The sequence below is a fragment of the Oncorhynchus keta genome, chromosome 12 (assembly GCF_023373465.1).
Source record: "Oncorhynchus keta strain PuntledgeMale-10-30-2019 chromosome 12, Oket_V2, whole genome shotgun sequence".
Lineage (NCBI taxonomy): Eukaryota > Metazoa > Chordata > Actinopteri > Salmoniformes > Salmonidae > Oncorhynchus > Oncorhynchus keta.
Genome location: NC_068432.1, coordinates 40,793,053 through 40,813,128, shown reverse-complemented (window position 1 = coordinate 40,813,128; position 20,076 = coordinate 40,793,053). Strand labels below are relative to the sequence as shown.

The 20,076-nt window shown below is 44.3% G+C and overlaps 1 protein-coding gene across 2 annotated transcripts in view; it reads right to left on the bottom strand.

The window, feature by feature from the left end:
* Positions 1–20,076, bottom strand: part of LOC118391493 (alpha-mannosidase 2-like) — a 74,852-nt gene that overhangs the window by 20,692 nt on the left and 34,084 nt on the right. For both annotated transcript variants that reach the window (XR_004827150.2, XM_035782945.2), the window contains exons 10-13: positions 15,368–15,553; positions 15,009–15,123; positions 14,388–14,455; positions 14,007–14,172 (exon numbers count right to left, since the gene is read on the bottom strand). Coding sequence is in view for 1 of the 2 variants with exons in the window: in XM_035782945.2 (XP_035638838.1) it covers positions 14,007–14,172; positions 14,388–14,455; positions 15,009–15,123; positions 15,368–15,553 (535 nt within the window). In the remaining variant the exon portion in view is untranslated. The remainder of the gene's footprint in view (positions 1–14,006; positions 14,173–14,387; positions 14,456–15,008; positions 15,124–15,367; positions 15,554–20,076) is intronic.

Below are 20,076 nucleotides of genomic sequence, written 5' to 3'. Positions count from 1 at the left end.
ACTGCCTGACATTACCTGCCTGATACTACCTGACACTACCTGATACTGCCTGACATTACCTGCCTGATACTTCCTGATACTACCTTCCTGATACTGCCTGACATTACCTGCCTGATACTTCCTGATACTACCTTCCTGATACTGCCTGACACTACCTGATACTGCCTGACACTATCTGATACTGCCTGACACTACCTGCCTGATACTGTCTGACACTACCTGCCTGACACTACCTGATACTGCCTGACATTACCTGCCTGATACTACCTGACACTACCTGATACTGCCTGACACTACCTGCCTGATACTGCCTGACACTACCTGCCTGACACTACCTGATACTGCCTGACATTACCTGCCTGATACTTCCTGATACTGCCTGACACTACCTGCCTGACACTACCTGATACTGCCTGACATTACCTGCCTGACACTAACTGATACTGCCTGACACTACCTGCCTGATACTGCCTGACACTACCTGCCTGACACTACCTGATACTGCCTGACATTACCTGCCTGATACTTCCTGATACTACCTTCCTGATACTGCCAGACACTACCTGATACTGCCTGACACTACCTGATACTGCCTGACACTACCTGCCTGATACTGTCTGACACTACCTGTCTGACACTACCTGATACTGCCTGACATTACCTGCCTGATACTACCTGATACTGCCTGACATTACCTGCCTGATACTGCCTGACACTACCTGATACTGCCTGACACTACCTGCCTGATACTGCCTGACACTACCTGCCTGATACTACCTGATACTACCTTCCTGATACTGCCAGACACTACCTGATACTGCCTGACACTACCTGATACTGCCTGACACTACCTGCCTGATACTGTCTGACACTACCTGTCTGACACTACCTGATACTGCCTGACAATACCTGCCTGACACTACCTGATACTGCCTGACATTACCTGCCTGATACTCCTGACACTACCTGCCTGACACTACCTGCCTGATACTACCTGATACTGCCCGATGCTGACTGATACTGTCTGATACTACCTGATACTGCCTGATACTACCTGATACTGCCTCAAATACTTGATACTACCTTCCTGATACTGCCTGCCTGACACTGCATGATACTACCTTCCTGATACTGCCTGACACTACCTGATAATACCTGCCTGATACTGCCTGACACTACCTGCCTGACACTACCTGATACTACCTTCCTGATACTGCCTGACACTACCTGATACTACCTGCCTGATACTGCCTGACACTACCTGATACTACCTTCCTGATACTGCCTGACACTACCTGCCTGACACTGCCTGACACTACCTGATACTGCCTGACACTACCTGACACTAGCTGATACTGCCTGAAACTACCTGATACTACCCAATACTGCCTGATACTGCCTGATACTACCTGATACTGCCTGACACTACCTACCTGATACTACCCAATACTGCCTGATACTACCTGATACTGCCTGATACTACCTGATACTGCCTGATACTACCTGATACTACCTGATACTACCCAATACTGCCTGATACTACCTGATACTGCCTGATACTACCTGATACTACCCAATACTGCCTGATACTGCCTGACACTACCTGATACTGCCTGACACTACCTACCTGATACTACCCAATACTGCCTGATACTACCTGATACTGCCTGATACTACCTGATACTACCTGATACTACCTGATACTACCCAATACTGCCTGATACTACCTGATACTGCCTGATACTACCTGATACTGCCTGATACTACCTGATACTACCTGATACTACCCAATACTGCCTGATACTACCTGATACTGCCTGATACTGCCTGATACTACCTGATACTGCCTGACACTACCTACCTGATACTACCCAATACTGCCTGATACTACCTGATACTGCCTGATACTACCTGATACTACCAATACTGCCTGATACTACCTGATACTGCCTGATACTACCTGATACTGCCTGATACTACCTGATACTGCCTGATACTACCTGATACTACCTGATACTACCCAATACTGCCTGATACTACCTGATACTGCCTGATACTACCTGATACTACCCAATACTGCCTGATACTGCCTGACACTACCTGATACTGCCTGACACTACCTACCTGATACTACCCAATACTGCCTGATACTACCTGATACTGCCTGATACTACCTGATACTACCTGATACTACCCAATACTGCCTGATACTACCTGATACTGCCTGATACTACCTGATACTGCCTGATACTACCTGATACTACCTGATACTACCCAATACTGCCTGATACTACCTGATACTGCCTGATACTACCTACCTGATACTACCCAATACTGCCTGATACTACCTGATACTGCCTGACACTACCTACCTGATACTACCCAATACTGCCTGATACTACCTGATACTGCCTGATACTACCTGATACTACCTGATACTGCCTCAAATACTTGATACTACCTTCCTGATACTGCCTGCCTGACACTGCATGATACTACCTTCCTGATACTGCCTGACACTACCTGATACTACCTGCCTGATACTGCCTGACACTACCTGCCTGACACTACCTGATACTACCTTCCTGATACTGCCTGACACTACCTGATACTACCTGCCTGATACTGCCTGACACTACCTGATACTACCTTCCTGATACTGCCTGACACTACCTGCCTGACACTGCCTGACACTACCTGATACTGCCTGACACTACCTGACACTAGCTGATACTGCCTGAAACTACCTGATACTGCCTCAAATACTTGATACTACCTTCCTGATACTGCCTGCCTGACACTGCATGATACTACCTTCCTGATACTGCCTGACACTACCTGATACTACCTGCCTGATACTGCCTGATACTACCTGCCTGACACTACCTGATACTACCTTCCTGATACTGCCTGACACTACCTGATACTACCTGCCTGATACTGCCTGACACTACCTGATACTACCTTCCTGATACTGCCTGACACTACCTGCCTGACACTGCCTGACACTACCTGATACTGCCTGACACTACCTGACACTAGCTGATACTGCCTGAAACTACCTGATACTACCCAATACTGCCTGATACTGCCTGATACTACCTGATACTGCCTGACACTACCTACCTGATACTACCCAATACTGCCTGATACTACCTGATACTGCCTGATACTACCTGATACTGCCTGATACTACCTGATACTGCCTGATACTACCTGATACTACCTGATACTACCCAATACTGCCTGATACTACCTGATACTGCCTGATACTACCTGATACTACCCAATACTGCCTGATACTGCCTGACACTACCTGATACTGCCTGACACTACCTACCTGATACTACCCAATACTGCCTGATACTACCTGATACTGCCTGATACTACCTGATACTACCTGATACTACCTGATACTACCCAATACTGCCTGATACTACCTGATACTGCCTGATACTACCTGATACTGCCTGATACTACCTGATACTACCTGATACTACCCAATACTGCCTGATACTACCTGATACTGCCTGATACTGCCTGATACTACCTGATACTGCCTGACACTACCTACCTGATACTACCCAATACTGCCTGATACTACCTGATACTGCCTGATACTACCTGATACTACCCAATACTGCCTGATACTACCTGATACTGCCTGATACTACCTGATACTGCCTGATACTACCTGATACTGCCTGATACTACCTGATACTACCTGATACTACCCAATACTGCCTGATACTACCTGATACTGCCTGATACTACCTGATACTACCCAATACTGCCTGATACTGCCTGACACTACCTGATACTGCCTGACACTACCTACCTGATACTACCCAATACTGCCTGATACTACCTGATACTGCCTGATACTACCTGATACTACCTGATACTACCTGATACTACCCAATACTGCCTGATACTACCTGATACTGCCTGATACTACCTGATACTGCCTGATACTACCTGATACTACCTGATACTACCCAATACTGCCTGATACTACCTGATACTGCCTGATACTACCTACCTGATACTACCCAATACTGCCTGATACTACCTGATACTGCCTGACACTACCTACCTGATACTACCCAATACTGCCTGATACTACCTGATACTGCCTGATACTACCTGATACTACCTGATACTGCCTCAAATACCTGATACTACCTTCCTGATACTACCTGCCTGATACTGCCTGACACTACCTGCCTGACACTACCTGATACTACCTTCCTGATACTGCCGGACACTACCTGCCTGACACTGTCTGACACTACCTGACACTAGCTGATACTGCCTGATACTACCTGATACTACCCAATACTGCCTGATACTGCCTGACACTACCTGATACTGCCTGACACTACCTGCCTGATACTACCTGATACTACCCGATACTGCCTGATACTGACTGATACTGCCTGGCTGTCTGATACTGCCTGATACTACCTGATACTGGCTGATACTGTCTGATACTACCTGATACTACCTTCCTGATAGTGCCTGACACTACCTGATACTGCCTGACATTACCTGCCTGATACTACCTGACACTACCTGATACTGCCTGACATTACCTGCCTGATACTTCCTGATACTACCTTCCTGATACTGCCTGACATTACCTGCCTGATACTTCCTGATACTACCTTCCTGATACTGCCTGACACTACCTGATACTGCCTGACACTATCTGATACTGCCTGACACTACCTGCCTGATACTGTCTGACACTACCTGCCTGACACTACCTGATACTGCCTGACATTACCTGCCTGATACTACCTGACACTACCTGATACTGCCTGACACTACCTGCCTGATACTGCCTGACACTACCTGCCTGACACTACCTGATACTGCCTGACATTACCTGCCTGATACTTCCTGATACTGCCTGACACTACCTGCCTGACACTACCTGATACTGCCTGACATTACCTGCCTGACACTAACTGATACTGCCTGACACTACCTGCCTGATACTGCCTGACACTACCTGCCTGACACTACCTGATACTGCCTGACATTACCTGCCTGATACTTCCTGATACTACCTTCCTGATACTGCCAGACACTACCTGATACTGCCTGACACTACCTGATACTGCCTGACACTACCTGCCTGATACTGTCTGACACTACCTGTCTGACACTACCTGATACTGCCTGACATTACCTGCCTGATACTACCTGATACTGCCTGACATTACCTGCCTGATACTGCCTGACACTACCTGATACTGCCTGACACTACCTGCCTGATACTGCCTGACACTACCTGCCTGATACTACCTGATACTACCTTCCTGATACTGCCAGACACTACCTGATACTGCCTGACACTACCTGATACTGCCTGACACTACCTGCCTGATACTGTCTGACACTACCTGTCTGACACTACCTGATACTGCCTGACAATACCTGCCTGACACTACCTGATACTGCCTGACATTACCTGCCTGATACTCCCTGACACTACCTGCCTGACACTACCTGCCTGATACTACCTGATACTGCCCGATACTGACTGATACTGTCTGATACTACCTGATACTGCCTGATACTACCTGATACTGCCTCAAATACTTGATACTACCTTCCTGATACTGCCTGCCTGACACTGCATGATACTACCTTCCTGATACTGCCTGACACTACCTGATAATACCTGCCTGATACTGCCTGACACTACCTGCCTGACACTACCTGATACTACCTTCCTGATACTGCCTGACACTACCTGATACTACCTGCCTGATACTGCCTGACACTACCTGATACTACCTTCCTGATACTGCCTGACACTACCTGCCTGACACTGCCTGACACTACCTGATACTGCCTGACACTACCTGACACTAGCTGATACTGCCTGAAACTACCTGATACTACCCAATACTGCCTGATACTGCCTGATACTACCTGATACTGCCTGACACTACCTACCTGATACTACCCAATACTGCCTGATACTACCTGATACTGCCTGATACTACCTGATACTGCCTGATACTACCTGATACTACCTGATACTACCCAATACTGCCTGATACTACCTGATACTGCCTGATACTACCTGATACTACCCAATACTGCCTGATACTGCCTGACACTACCTGATACTGCCTGACACTACCTACCTGATACTACCCAATACTGCCTGATACTACCTGATACTGCCTGATACTACCTGATACTACCTGATACTACCTGATACTACCCAATACTGCCTGATACTACCTGATACTGCCTGATACTACCTGATACTGCCTGATACTACCTGATACTACCTGATACTACCCAATACTGCCTGATACTACCTGATACTGCCTGATACTGCCTGATACTACCTGATACTGCCTGACACTACCTACCTGATACTACCCAATACTGCCTGATACTACCTGATACTGCCTGATACTACCTGATACTACCCAATACTGCCTGATACTACCTGATACTGCCTGATACTACCTGATACTGCCTGATACTACCTGATACTGCCTGATACTACCTGATACTACCTGATACTACCCAATACTGCCTGATACTACCTGATACTGCCTGATACTACCTGATACTACCCAATACTGCCTGATACTGCCTGACACTACCTGATACTGCCTGACACTACCTACCTGATACTACCCAATACTGCCTGATACTACCTGATACTGCCTGATACTACCTGATACTACCTGATACTACCCAATACTGCCTGATACTACCTGATACTGCCTGATACTACCTGATACTGCCTGATACTACCTGATACTACCTGATACTACCCAATACTGCCTGATACTACCTGATACTGCCTGATACTACCTACCTGATACTACCCAATACTGCCTGATACTACCTGATACTGCCTGACACTACCTACCTGATACTACCCAATACTGCCTGATACTACCTGATACTGCCTGATACTACCTGATACTACCTGATACTGCCTCAAATACTTGATACTACCTTCCTGATACTGCCTGCCTGACACTGCATGATACTACCTTCCTGATACTGCCTGACACTACCTGATACTACCTGCCTGATACTGCCTGACACTACCTGCCTGACACTACCTGATACTACCTTCCTGATACTGCCTGACACTACCTGATACTACCTGCCTGATACTGCCTGACACTACCTGATACTACCTTCCTGATACTGCCTGACACTACCTGCCTGACACTGCCTGACACTACCTGATACTGCCTGACACTACCTGACACTAGCTGATACTGCCTGAAACTACCTGATACTACCCAATACTGCCTGATACTGCCTGATACTACCTGATACTGCCTGACACTACCTACCTGATACTACCCAATACTGCCTGATACTACCTGATACTGCCTGATACTACCTGATACTGCCTGATACTACCTGATACTGCCTGATACTACCTGATACTACCTGATACTACCCAATACTGCCTGATACTACCTGATACTGCCTGATACTACCTGATACTACCCAATACTGCCTGATACTGCCTGACACTACCTGATACTGCCTGACACTACCTACCTGATACTACCCAATACTGCCTGATACTACCTGATACTGCCTGATACTACCTGATACTACCTGATACTACCTGATACTACCCAATACTGCCTGATACTACCTGATACTGCCTGATACTACCTGATACTGCCTGATACTACCTGATACTACCTGATACTACCCAATACTGCCTGATACTACCTGATACTGCCTGATACTGCCTGATACTACCTGATACTGCCTGACACTACCTACCTGATACTACCCAATACTGCCTGATACTACCTGATACTGCCTGATACTACCTGATACTACCCAATACTGCCTGATACTACCTGATACTGCCTGATACTACCTGATACTGCCTGATACTACCTGATACTGCCTGATACTACCTGATACTACCTGATACTACCCAATACTGCCTGATACTACCTGATACTGCCTGATACTACCTGATACTACCCAATACTGCCTGATACTGCCTGACACTACCTGATACTGCCTGACACTACCTACCTGATACTACCCAATACTGCCTGATACTACCTGATACTGCCTGATACTACCTGATACTACCTGATACTACCCAATACTGCCTGATACTACCTGATACTGCCTGATACTACCTGATACTGCCTGATACTACCTGATACTACCTGATACTACCCAATACTGCCTGATACTACCTGATACTGCCTGATACTACCTACCTGATACTACCCAATACTGCCTGATACTACCTGATACTGCCTGACACTACCTACCTGATACTACCCAATACTGCCTGATACTACCTGATACTGCCTGATACTACCTGATACTACCTGATACTGCCTCAAATACTTGATACTACCTTCCTGATACTGCCTGCCTGACACTGCATGATACTACCTTCCTGATACTGCCTGACACTACCTGATACTACCTGCCTGATACTGCCTGACACTACCTGCCTGACACTACCTGATACTACCTTCCTGATACTGCCTGACACTACCTGATACTACCTGCCTGATACTGCCTGACACTACCTGATACTACCTTCCTGATACTGCCTGACACTACCTGCCTGACACTGCCTGACACTACCTGATACTGCCTGACACTACCTGACACTAGCTGATACTGCCTGAAACTACCTGATACTACCCAATACTGCCTGATACTGCCTGATACTACCTGATACTGCCTGACACTACCTACCTGATACTACCCAATACTGCCTGATACTACCTGATACTGCCTGATACTACCTGATACTGCCTGATACTACCTGATACTGCCTGATACTACCTGATACTACCTGATACTACCCAATACTGCCTGATACTACCTGATACTGCCTGATACTACCTGATACTACCCAATACTGCCTGACACTACCTGATACTGCCTGACACTACCTACCTGATACTACCCAATACTGCCTGATACTACCTGATACTGCCTGATACTACCTGATACTACCTGATACTACCTGATACTACCCAATACTGCCTGATACTACCTGATACTGCCTGATACTACCTGATACTGCCTGATACTACCTGATACTACCTGATACTACCCAATACTGCCTGATACTACCTGATACTGCCTGATACTGCCTGATACTACCTGATACTGCCTGACACTACCTACCTGATACTACCCAATACTGCCTGATACTACCTGATACTGCCTGATACTACCTGATACTACCCAATACTGCCTGATACTACCTGATACTGCCTGATACTACCTGATACTGCCTGATACTACCTGATACTGCCTGATACTACCTGATACTACCCAATACTGCCTGATACTACCTGATACTGCCTGATACTACCTGATACTACCCAATACTGCCTGATACTGCCTGACACTACCTGATACTGCCTGACACTACCTACCTGATACTACCCAATACTGCCTGATACTACCTGATACTGCCTGATACTACCTGATACTACCTGATACTACCCAATACTGCCTGATACTACCTGATACTGCCTGATACTACCTGATACTGCCTGATACTACCTGATACTACCTGATACTACCCAATACTGCCTGATACTACCTGATACTGCCTGATACTACCTACCTGATACTACCCAATACTGCCTGATACTACCTGATACTGCCTGACACTACCTACCTGATACTACCCAATACTGCCTGATACTACCTGATACTGCCTGATACTACCTGATACTACCTGATACTGCCTCAAATACTTGATACTACCTTCCTGATACTACCTGCCTGATACTGCCTGACACTACCTGCCTGACACTACCTGATACTACCTTCCTGATACTGCCTGACACTACCTGCCTGACACTGTCTGACACTACCTGACACTAGCTGATACTGCCTGATACTACCTGATACTACCCAATACTGCCTGATACTGCCTGACACTACCTGATACTGCCTGACACTACCTGCCTGATACTACCTGATACTACCCGATACTGCCTGATACTGACTGATACTGCCTGGCACTGTCTGATACTGCCTGATACTACCTGATACTGGCTGATACTGTCTGATACTACCTGATACTACCTTCCTGATAGTGCCTGACACTACCTGATACTGCCTGACATTACCTGCCTGATACTACCTGACACTACCTGATACTGCCTGACATTACCTGCCTGATACTTCCTGATACTACCTTCCTGATACTGCCTGACATTACCTGCCTGATACTTCCTGATACTACCTTCCTGATACTGCCTGACACTACCTGATACTGCCTGACACTATCTGATACTGCCTGACACTACCTGCCTGATACTGTCTGACACTACCTGCCTGACACTACCTGATACTGCCTGACATTACCTGCCTGATACTGCCTGACACTACCTGCCTGACACTACCTGATACTGCCTGACATTACCTGCCTGATACTTCCTGATACTGCCTGACACTACCTGCCTGACACTACCTGATACTGCCTGACATTACCTGCCTGACACTAACTGATACTGCCTGACACTACCTGCCTGATACTGCCTGACACTACCTGCCTGACACTACCTGATACTGCCTGACATTACCTGCCTGATACTTCCTGATACTACCTTCCTGATACTGCCAGACACTACCTGATACTGCCTGACACTACCTGATACTGCCTGACACTACCTGCCTGATACTGTCTGACACTACCTGTCTGACACTACCTGATACTGCCTGACATTACCTGCCTGATACTACCTGATACTGCCTGACATTACCTGCCTGATACTGCCTGACACTACCTGATACTGCCTGACACTACCTGCCTGATACTGCCTGACACTACCTGCCTGATACTACCTGATACTACCTTCCTGATACTGCCTGACACTACCTGATACTGCCTGACAATACCTGCCTGACACTACCTGATACTGCCTGACATTACCTGCCTGATACTCCCTGACACTACCTGCCTGACACTACCTGCCTGATACTACCTGATACTGCCCGGTACTGACTGATACTGTCTGATACTACCTGATACTGCCTGATACTACCTGATACTGCCTCAAATACTTGATACTACCTTCCTGATACTGCCTTCCTGACACTGCATGACACTACCTGATACTGCCTGACACTACCTGCCTGACACTACCTGATACTACCTTCCTGATACTGCCTGACACTACCTGATACTACCTGCCTGATACTGCCTGACACTACCTGATACTACCTTCCTGATACTGCCTGACACTACCTGCCTGACACTGCCTGACACTACCTGATACTGCCTGACACTACCTGACACTAGCTGATACTGCCTGAAACTACCTGACACTACCCAATACTGCCTGATACTGCCTGATACTACCTGATACTGCCTGACACTACCTACCTGATACTACCCAATACTGCCTGATACTACCTGATACTGCCTGATACTACCTGATACTACCTGATACTACCTGATACTACCCAATACTGCCTGATACTACCTGATACTGCCTGATACTACCTGATACTGCCTGATACTACCTGATACTACCTGATACTACCCAATACTGCCTGACACTACCTGATACTGCCTGACACTACCTACCTGATACTACCCAATACTGCCTGATACTACCTGATACTGCCTGATACTACCTGATACTACCTGATACTACCTGATACTACCTGATACTACCCAATACTGCCTGATACTACCTGATACTGCCTGATACTACCTGATACTGCCTGATACTACCTGATACTACCTGATACTACCCAATACTGCCTGATACTACCTGATACTGCCTGATACTACCTACCTGATACTACCCAATACTGCCTGATACTACCTGATACTGCCTGACACTACCTACCTGATACTACCCAATACTGCCTGATACTACCTGATACTGCCTGATACTACCTGATACTGCCTGATACTACCTGATACTACCTGATACTACCCAATACTGTCTGATACTACCTGATACTGCCTGATACTACCTGATACTACCCAATACTGCCTGATACTGCCTGACACTACCTGATACTGCCTGACACTACCTGCCTGATACTACCTGATACTACCCGATACTGCCTGATACTGACTGATACTGCCTGGCACTGTCTGATACTGCCTGATACTACCTGATACTGACTGATACTGCCACACTACCTGCCTGACACTGCCTGACACTACCTGATACTGCCTGATACTGACCGATACTGCCTGACACTACCTGCCTGATACTGACCGATACTGCCTGATACTGACTGATACTACATGATACTGCCTGATACGGACTGATACTACCTGATACTGTCTGATACTACCTGATACTGCCTGATACTGACTGATACTGACTGATACTACCTGCCACTACCTGCCTGATACTGACTGATACTACCTGATACTGCCTGATACGGACTGATACTACCTGATACTGTCTGATACTACCTGATACTGCCTCAAATAACCTGATACTGCCCGATACTACCTGATACTAATGTTGAACAGTATACTGGTACCACGTTAATATCACAGTGCCAAAACGTCATGATACTTATGATACCAACATTTTAGAATACCGTAGTACAGTTTCATATGATACTACCAACTTTTTCAGCCCTACCGATCTAAAGAACCACAGACAACAGCACAAAGGGCATGAAGGTAGAGACAACAATACATCACACAAAGCACCATATTACCAGAGATGCCTTTTTTCTTTCTATTGGGATTCACGCACATTTTATATAATTTCACAAACCATGTCGCAGTCTGTTTTAAACTAATCCCAGGTCGCTAATTATTGGTTTGATAACAAACAACGTTGTTCAGCTAACAATCTGGTAAATGACAGTAGGTCTAGGCACATTTTATAGGCACAGGAAGAAAGGAAAAGGGTCTGCTACTCATCTAATGTAAAACTAAACTACATCATCAATCTATTTATTTCTGGTGCTCCTTAAATACTGTTTGGTGCTTAACGTTTAAAAGTTGGGATCGGTGTGTGTATGTATATTTGTGGGAGAGAGAGAGAGAGAGTGGTGTGTGTGTGTGTGTGTGTACGCTTGATAATACCTGATACTGCGTGATAATACCTGATACTGCATGATAATACCTGATACTGCGTGATAATACCTGATACCGCTTGATAATACCTGATACTACCTGCCTTACTACCTGATACTGACAGTTATTGTCAGATACTGCCTGATATTACCTGATACTGCTTGAAAAGGCTTGATACTACCTGAAACTGCCTGATACTTACTGCCTGATATGACCTGATACTGCATGATGCTGCCTGCCTTACTACTTGATACTGCCAGATACTGCCTGATAATGCATGATACTACCTGATACTGCCTGATACTACCTTATACTGCCTGATACTGCCTGATATGACCTGATACTGTGTGATAATACCTGATACAGCCTACATTACTACCTAATACTGCCAGATACTACCTGATACTAGGTGATAATACCTGATACTGCCTGCCTGACATTACCTGATACTGTCAGATACTGCCTGATATTACCTGATACTGCTTTATACGGCTTGATACTACCTGAAACTGCATGATACTGACTGATATGACCTGATACTGCCTGCCTCACTACCTGATACTGCCAGATACAGCCAGATATTACCTGATACTGCCTGATATTAGCTGATACTGGTTGATACTACCTGATACTGCGTGTTAATACTTGATACTGCCTGCCTGACATTACCTGATACTGCCTGACATTACTTGATACTGCCTGATATTACCTGATACTGCCTGACATTACCTGATACTGCCTGATATTACCTGATACTGCCTGATACTACCTGATATTGCCTGATACTACCTGATACTCATATTATCATTCATGAATGTATCTGAATTTGAAGCTTAATAAAATAACAATTGATGCAGGGAATTATCCTGGATAAATAAAGGATATACAAAAATAATTGATAACAAAACAATGTAACAGACACTCATACCTGGAAGGCCTCTGTGGAAGCTGTGGTGGAGTCATCCCAGACCGCGCTAACCTGAGCGGGGACAGGGTGACCGTGGTCTGTGATCACACACACGTGGGGCGTGTTCACGTACACGGTCACCACTGACGTGCGGTCCTGCTCCGTGGGGTTGTAGATGACCACAGACCTGGGGGGAAAAGATCTGTTGGTACAAGCTGCTAATGTTTTGATCTGATAAGTCTGAAAGTACAGACACATATCCAGACAAAACTGTTCAACCTGACCAGACTATAACTTCCTATACTTCTCTAAGACATATTTGGAATGTGGGGTCATAAGGGGCCATAATATCAGCCAGAATGTTGTGAGGGAAAAGGGAGTAATATTTTTACAGCGACATACCTAGGCTGTGAGCTGATTTTCAGAACGTTTTTTTGAGGCAGGGCATCTTGAGAAGGCTGGATGTCATCCTGAGAGAAATTTGCATGAGATTGAGTTGATTTGCAAAATAACACATCTGGTGTAGCTACACCAACACACAGTCCACAGACTATTTTCAATTCTTTGAGACACATTTGAAAAATGTATTTAATTTTGTTGTTGTGGTATTGGCTGCCGCTTTTGGGAATTGAGAAGCTATTTAAGCGTCTAAGGCTCATTCACTTCCCAATACAAATTTCATTAGGTTGGGGTGAGTGAGATTCATATCAAGCATATTTTCAGCTGCTGTAGCAAAACAACGAAGTGGAAGAGGTTACATTTCTCTGAAAATTGATGTTGACTTCCTGCCGGGGCAATTTGCATATTAAAATCCTGATGTTGTGCCTGCTTGAGGGATTTTGTCGAAGGTAGAGTATGGTAAATAAACACTTCAAAAGGTTGTTACTGCATATGCACTTCACTCCCTGTACCACCACCATCAACCCTTTGAAAATCACTCTACTAATCTGAAAATGTTGCTATGCACAACCAACACCCTTGTTTCAACACCGAAATTAAAACACCAATGCTATTTTTATTCACCATTTGAAGAAAGGCTTTTGACGGATTGTGACTGTATGCACTTTTGTCCTTTAACACCAGCCAGTGAGCGGAGTTGACAATCACTTGGTTCAAATTCAAAATGGAATGAAACAACCTGAGAAGAGAGAATTGTTTTTAGTAAATGCCCAGAGGAAAGCAGTCAAAGCTCCGAGTCAAATAGTGTTTCACTTTCATTCAACCAATGTCTACGTCCCAACGCTGAATACAGTATAATCACTAAACCATGTCAGTGCAATCCCTTTAACTCGTGATTAATCAGTGTGTCCATGTCTACACTGCATCTCTCCCAATCAAATAAGACGATGAAAACAAATAAAAGTCATAAACCAGAGTGACACCTGGTACCGTAGTCGATCACTACCATGTCCTTGCTGGTGCCTGTGATGGCGTCATGATGCTGGAACAGGCCCAGGTTCCTCCTGGCTTCAGTGAGCTGTCTGTTGTTCTCCACAGCTGGGAAATCATTCAGCTTCCCAAACCTCTGAATATTAGCCAGGGTCAGGGAGTAAAGGATCTCAGCTGCCCTGAAGGACAGACAAAGGGAATAGTTATTTTCTTCACGTGAGTTTTCCTTTCCATGGCACCAAGACAAAGACAGACATGGGTTGTGTCTGAAATGTTTTAAACGGTGAGATGCCATGTCATTTGAATCTGAATTTGACCAATAATAAAAAATAAAAAATACTGTTGCAAAACATTGTGCAGTCCTGAACACGACCCATGTTCACTAATTGACAAATAGTTGTTGATATAGGGGTTCATCACAGACCAAGAGATAAGTAAAGTACTCCAAATTGACTACAGTTGGAAATCTCCAGTATTTGTTTGCAATCAGAGTCTCAGCTTGTGTTATTGAACCCATTTAATCCCCGAGCTACAGCAATGAAAAATTAGCTGCTCGTCTCACAAAATAGAGATTTTCTCATTATCCCTAAAGTATCAAGGAAAACAGCTGGCAGATGAGGCTTTTCTTAAACTGCTCCAGCCTTGTGAAACTAACTGTTAGTTGCTATCAGGGAATCAGAGACAACCAGTGTTACAATTTATAATTCTGAGATTGTTTCAGCCCAGTGGAAGCCCTGCCACTTGTTTATAGAGCTGAGGGATGGAACTGAGAGAATCAATGTAAGCACTCAAAGTCATAGGCCAGTTTTTTACTGCTGTGTAACTTGTTTACTGCTTTTTCTCTCGATATTTGATTGTGCATCTTGATCACCGTACTATGTCCTATGTGTCTAACTGTGTCCATCTAGATTGTTCTAGATTGACAATGGCAGAGCAACACCTCTTGTTTGTGGTAGATCTCTAAGAAAATCATGTTTTAACGCGAAAACCAAAATATTTGATCAATCTAAGGACAATCATTTACCTATCTCTAAGTCTTTGAACAAGAACAGGACTGGGGAGCCCTAGGATTTCAATGCACTGACTACATCTTGAGAGCTTGTCACATAAAATAATAGACTGAGGCGACTGACCCAAACATACCATGTACAAAGCCAATAGTGCTGCCTCCTTTCACAGAGAAAGACATATTTACAGAACAAGACAATGACTTTGAAGGGAACAACTCTTTAAGAGAATTGAAGAGGAGAGCAGGCAGACCTACATCTATACACATACTGTGCACAGTCTTGTTTGCAGCTTGAAAGCAGTCACCGGTTGAGTACTAAGACTAATTTAACGACTTTGTTGTGATTACCCATTTCCCTCCCTATATTTAGACACCATCAAATGCAAATACAGTCATGTGTTTGAAGACAATGCACGAATCCATCCATACAGTATCTGTTGGTATACTGAATCTAACATAAACTCCTTTCTGTTATGAAGTTCAAGCATAACAATAGACGCTTAGACAATCTTGAGACCTCAGCAGGACAGAACAGATTCAAAGTTCAAATGGACTTAAACTCTTTCTCTGCTGAAACTTTTCTCGCATGGTATTTCCCTGCTGGAACTTTTCTCACTTGGTATTTCTCTGCTCTGGGTAATGGTGTGTGAGATGATATGTGTATGTGGGGGGTCTGGAGGTTGGTCTGTAATGAGGGCTTTGTCTGTGGGGGCTCACAGGGAGATAGACAGACAGACAGACAGACAGACAGACAGACAGACCTCTTATCCACAGTCATCTCTGTGTGCTTAGTTCCTGCACTGACCACCTTGACTGTCTCACACCAGGGATCCAGTAAGATTATGCCTTTATCTGAACAGTCAAAACAAAGGAAATCAATACCTGCTGAGAATACAGGTGTAAACACCGTGTCAGTAGAGAGTAGCAAAACTTTGGCCAGAAGTTTGGGTACCTGGTACTTTTAGTTGTAGAAGAAACACTTGACTAGAAGATACCAGGAAGACTAGCGGTTGCCAAGGTGTCAGTTCACGGGAATCCAAATAAAGAATACTGTAACCCAATCAAAGACATGATGAAACTAATCCACTGTGCATTAAACAGATAATTGTTATTTTTACATTTGAAGCAACTGAGATAGACCATAAATTAACCTTGAATAAGAACCACATCTCCAACTGGGCCTGATTAGAAAGGCTTGATTAAAATAATAGGATTGTTAAAAACTTTCATTTACATTTTTTATGAAATGTTTCTCATCAACTACTCCTGCGTATTGATGAATGTTGAAGTATCGATCCAATAAAATATTCAAGTTTGGTCTTCTCACTCCAAAGTGTTTTACAGTTGATGAAGCAAGAAATAAAAGCCAATCTAATGGTCCACCATCTAATAACCTCAAACACTGACCAGACAGACTTGACTTGAATGCCTTTTAAGTTAGCACTAGCCTTTATCCTTCAGTCACGGGAGAGAGAAGATATCCCCTGGGTCATTGCCTTTGATCCAGTCTGTTTCTTTCTTTAGTAAAGGTTTCTGTAGCAAGTTATTGTTTATGTGGTGGGGGAGTTAGCCCCATGCACAACCCCCAACCTGCAGGGCCAGAGACTGCTTGGTCTGCCTCCTACCCTTCAACCTGTCTGGCTTGGTTGCACCTGCTGGGGGTTAACACCCTCCGGCAAGGTGACAGCAGTATTGGGGGGAGGTAAGTTACATATCGCAACATTATTTTGGACTATATTTTATCGATATTTTGACTCCAAGTATCGATTTGTAAGATAGTGTTAGCTAGGTAGCGTTAGCTAGGGCTAGTCGGCTGTACCCGTGCCAAAACGCAGCTATTTTTCATCCTACAGCTTGTTCTTCTACACACAAAAAATGAAGCAATTAAAGCAATTGTTAATTTACATTTGCATTTGTTTAATTCACTTATTAGCATATACAGTGCTTTCAGAAAGTAAACACAACCCATTACTTACCCATTACTCCATTTATAATGGATTGAATTTTTGTAATTCATTTGTTTAAATACAACAATCTATACAATCCTGTGTAATGTCCTATTGGAAGAAAAATGTCACCTTTTTTTAAATTAAAGGAAAATAAAACACTAATATATTTTTATTAGATAAGTATTCATCCCCTTGAGTCAATACATGTTAGAATCACCTTTATCGGCAATTACAGCTGTGAGTCTTTCTGGGTAAGTCTCTAAGAGTTTTGCAAACCTATATTGAACAATATTTGCACATTATTATGAAAAAAATATTCAACCTCAGTCAAATTGGTTGTTGGTCATTGCTAGACAGCCATTTTCAAGTCTTGCTATAGATTTTCAAGCCGATTTTAAGTCAAAACTGTAACTAGGCTACTCAAGAACAATCAATGTGTTCTTGGTAAGTAACTCAAGTGTATATTTGGCCTTGTGTTTTAGGTTATTGTCCTACTTAAAGGTGAATTTGTCTCCCAGTGCCTGTGCTTAGCTCTATTCCTTTTTCTTTTCATCCTAAAAAAACTCCTTAGTCCTTGCTGATGACAAGCATACTCATAACATGATGCAGCCACCAACATGCTTGATAATATGAAGAGTGGTACTCAGTGATGTGTTGTGTTGGAATTGCCATAAAAAAGGGATTGAATACGTATTGACTCGAGACATTTCAGCTTTTCATGTTTAATTAATTACAAAAAAATATAATTTAAAAACATTATTCCACTTTGACATCGTGGGGTATGTCGAGATCAGTGACACAGCATCAACATGTAATCAATTTTAAATTCAGGCCGTAACACAACAAAATGTGGAAAGCGTTCCACATGGATGATGGCCCATGTTCCATGTTAGCTCCATTGCTTCACATAGTTGTGTCAAGTTGGCTGGATCACTCTTGATAGACACAGGAAACTGTGAAAACCCCAGCAGCGTTGCAGTTCTTGACGCACACAAACCGGTGTGCCTGGCACCTACTACCATACACCATTCAAAGGCACTTAAATATTTTGTCTTGCTCATTCATCCTCTGAATGGCACACACACAATCCATGTCTAAATTGTCTCAAGGCTTAAACATCCTTCTTTAACCTGTCTCCTCTTCTTCATCTACACTGATTCATGACATTTACATAAGTATTCAGACCCTTTACTCGGTACTTGGTTGAAGCACCTTTGGCAGTGATTACAGCCTCAAGTCTTCTTGGGTATGACGCCACAAGCTGGGCACACCTGTATTTGGGGAGTTTCTCCCATTCTTCTATACAGATCCGCTCAAGCTCTGTCAGGTAGGATGGGGAGCATTGCTGCAGAGTTGCAAAGAAAAAGCCATATCTCAGATTGGCCAATGAAAAGAAAAGATGAAGATGGGCAAAATAACACAGACACTGGACAGAGGAACTCTGGCTAGAAGGCCAGCATCCTGGAGTCACCTCGTCACTGTTGACGTTGAGACGGGTATTTTGCGGGTACTATTTAATGAAGCTGCCTGTTGAGGACTTGTGAGGCGTCTGTTTCTAAAACTAGACACTCTAGTGTACTTGTCCTCTTGCTCAGTTGTGCACCGGAGCCTCCCACTTTCTATTCTGGTCAGAGCCAGTTTGCGCTGTTCTGTGAAGGGAGTAGTACACAACGTTATATGAGATCTTCATATTCCTGGCAATTTGTCGCATGGAATAGCCTTAATTTCTCAGAACAAGAATAGA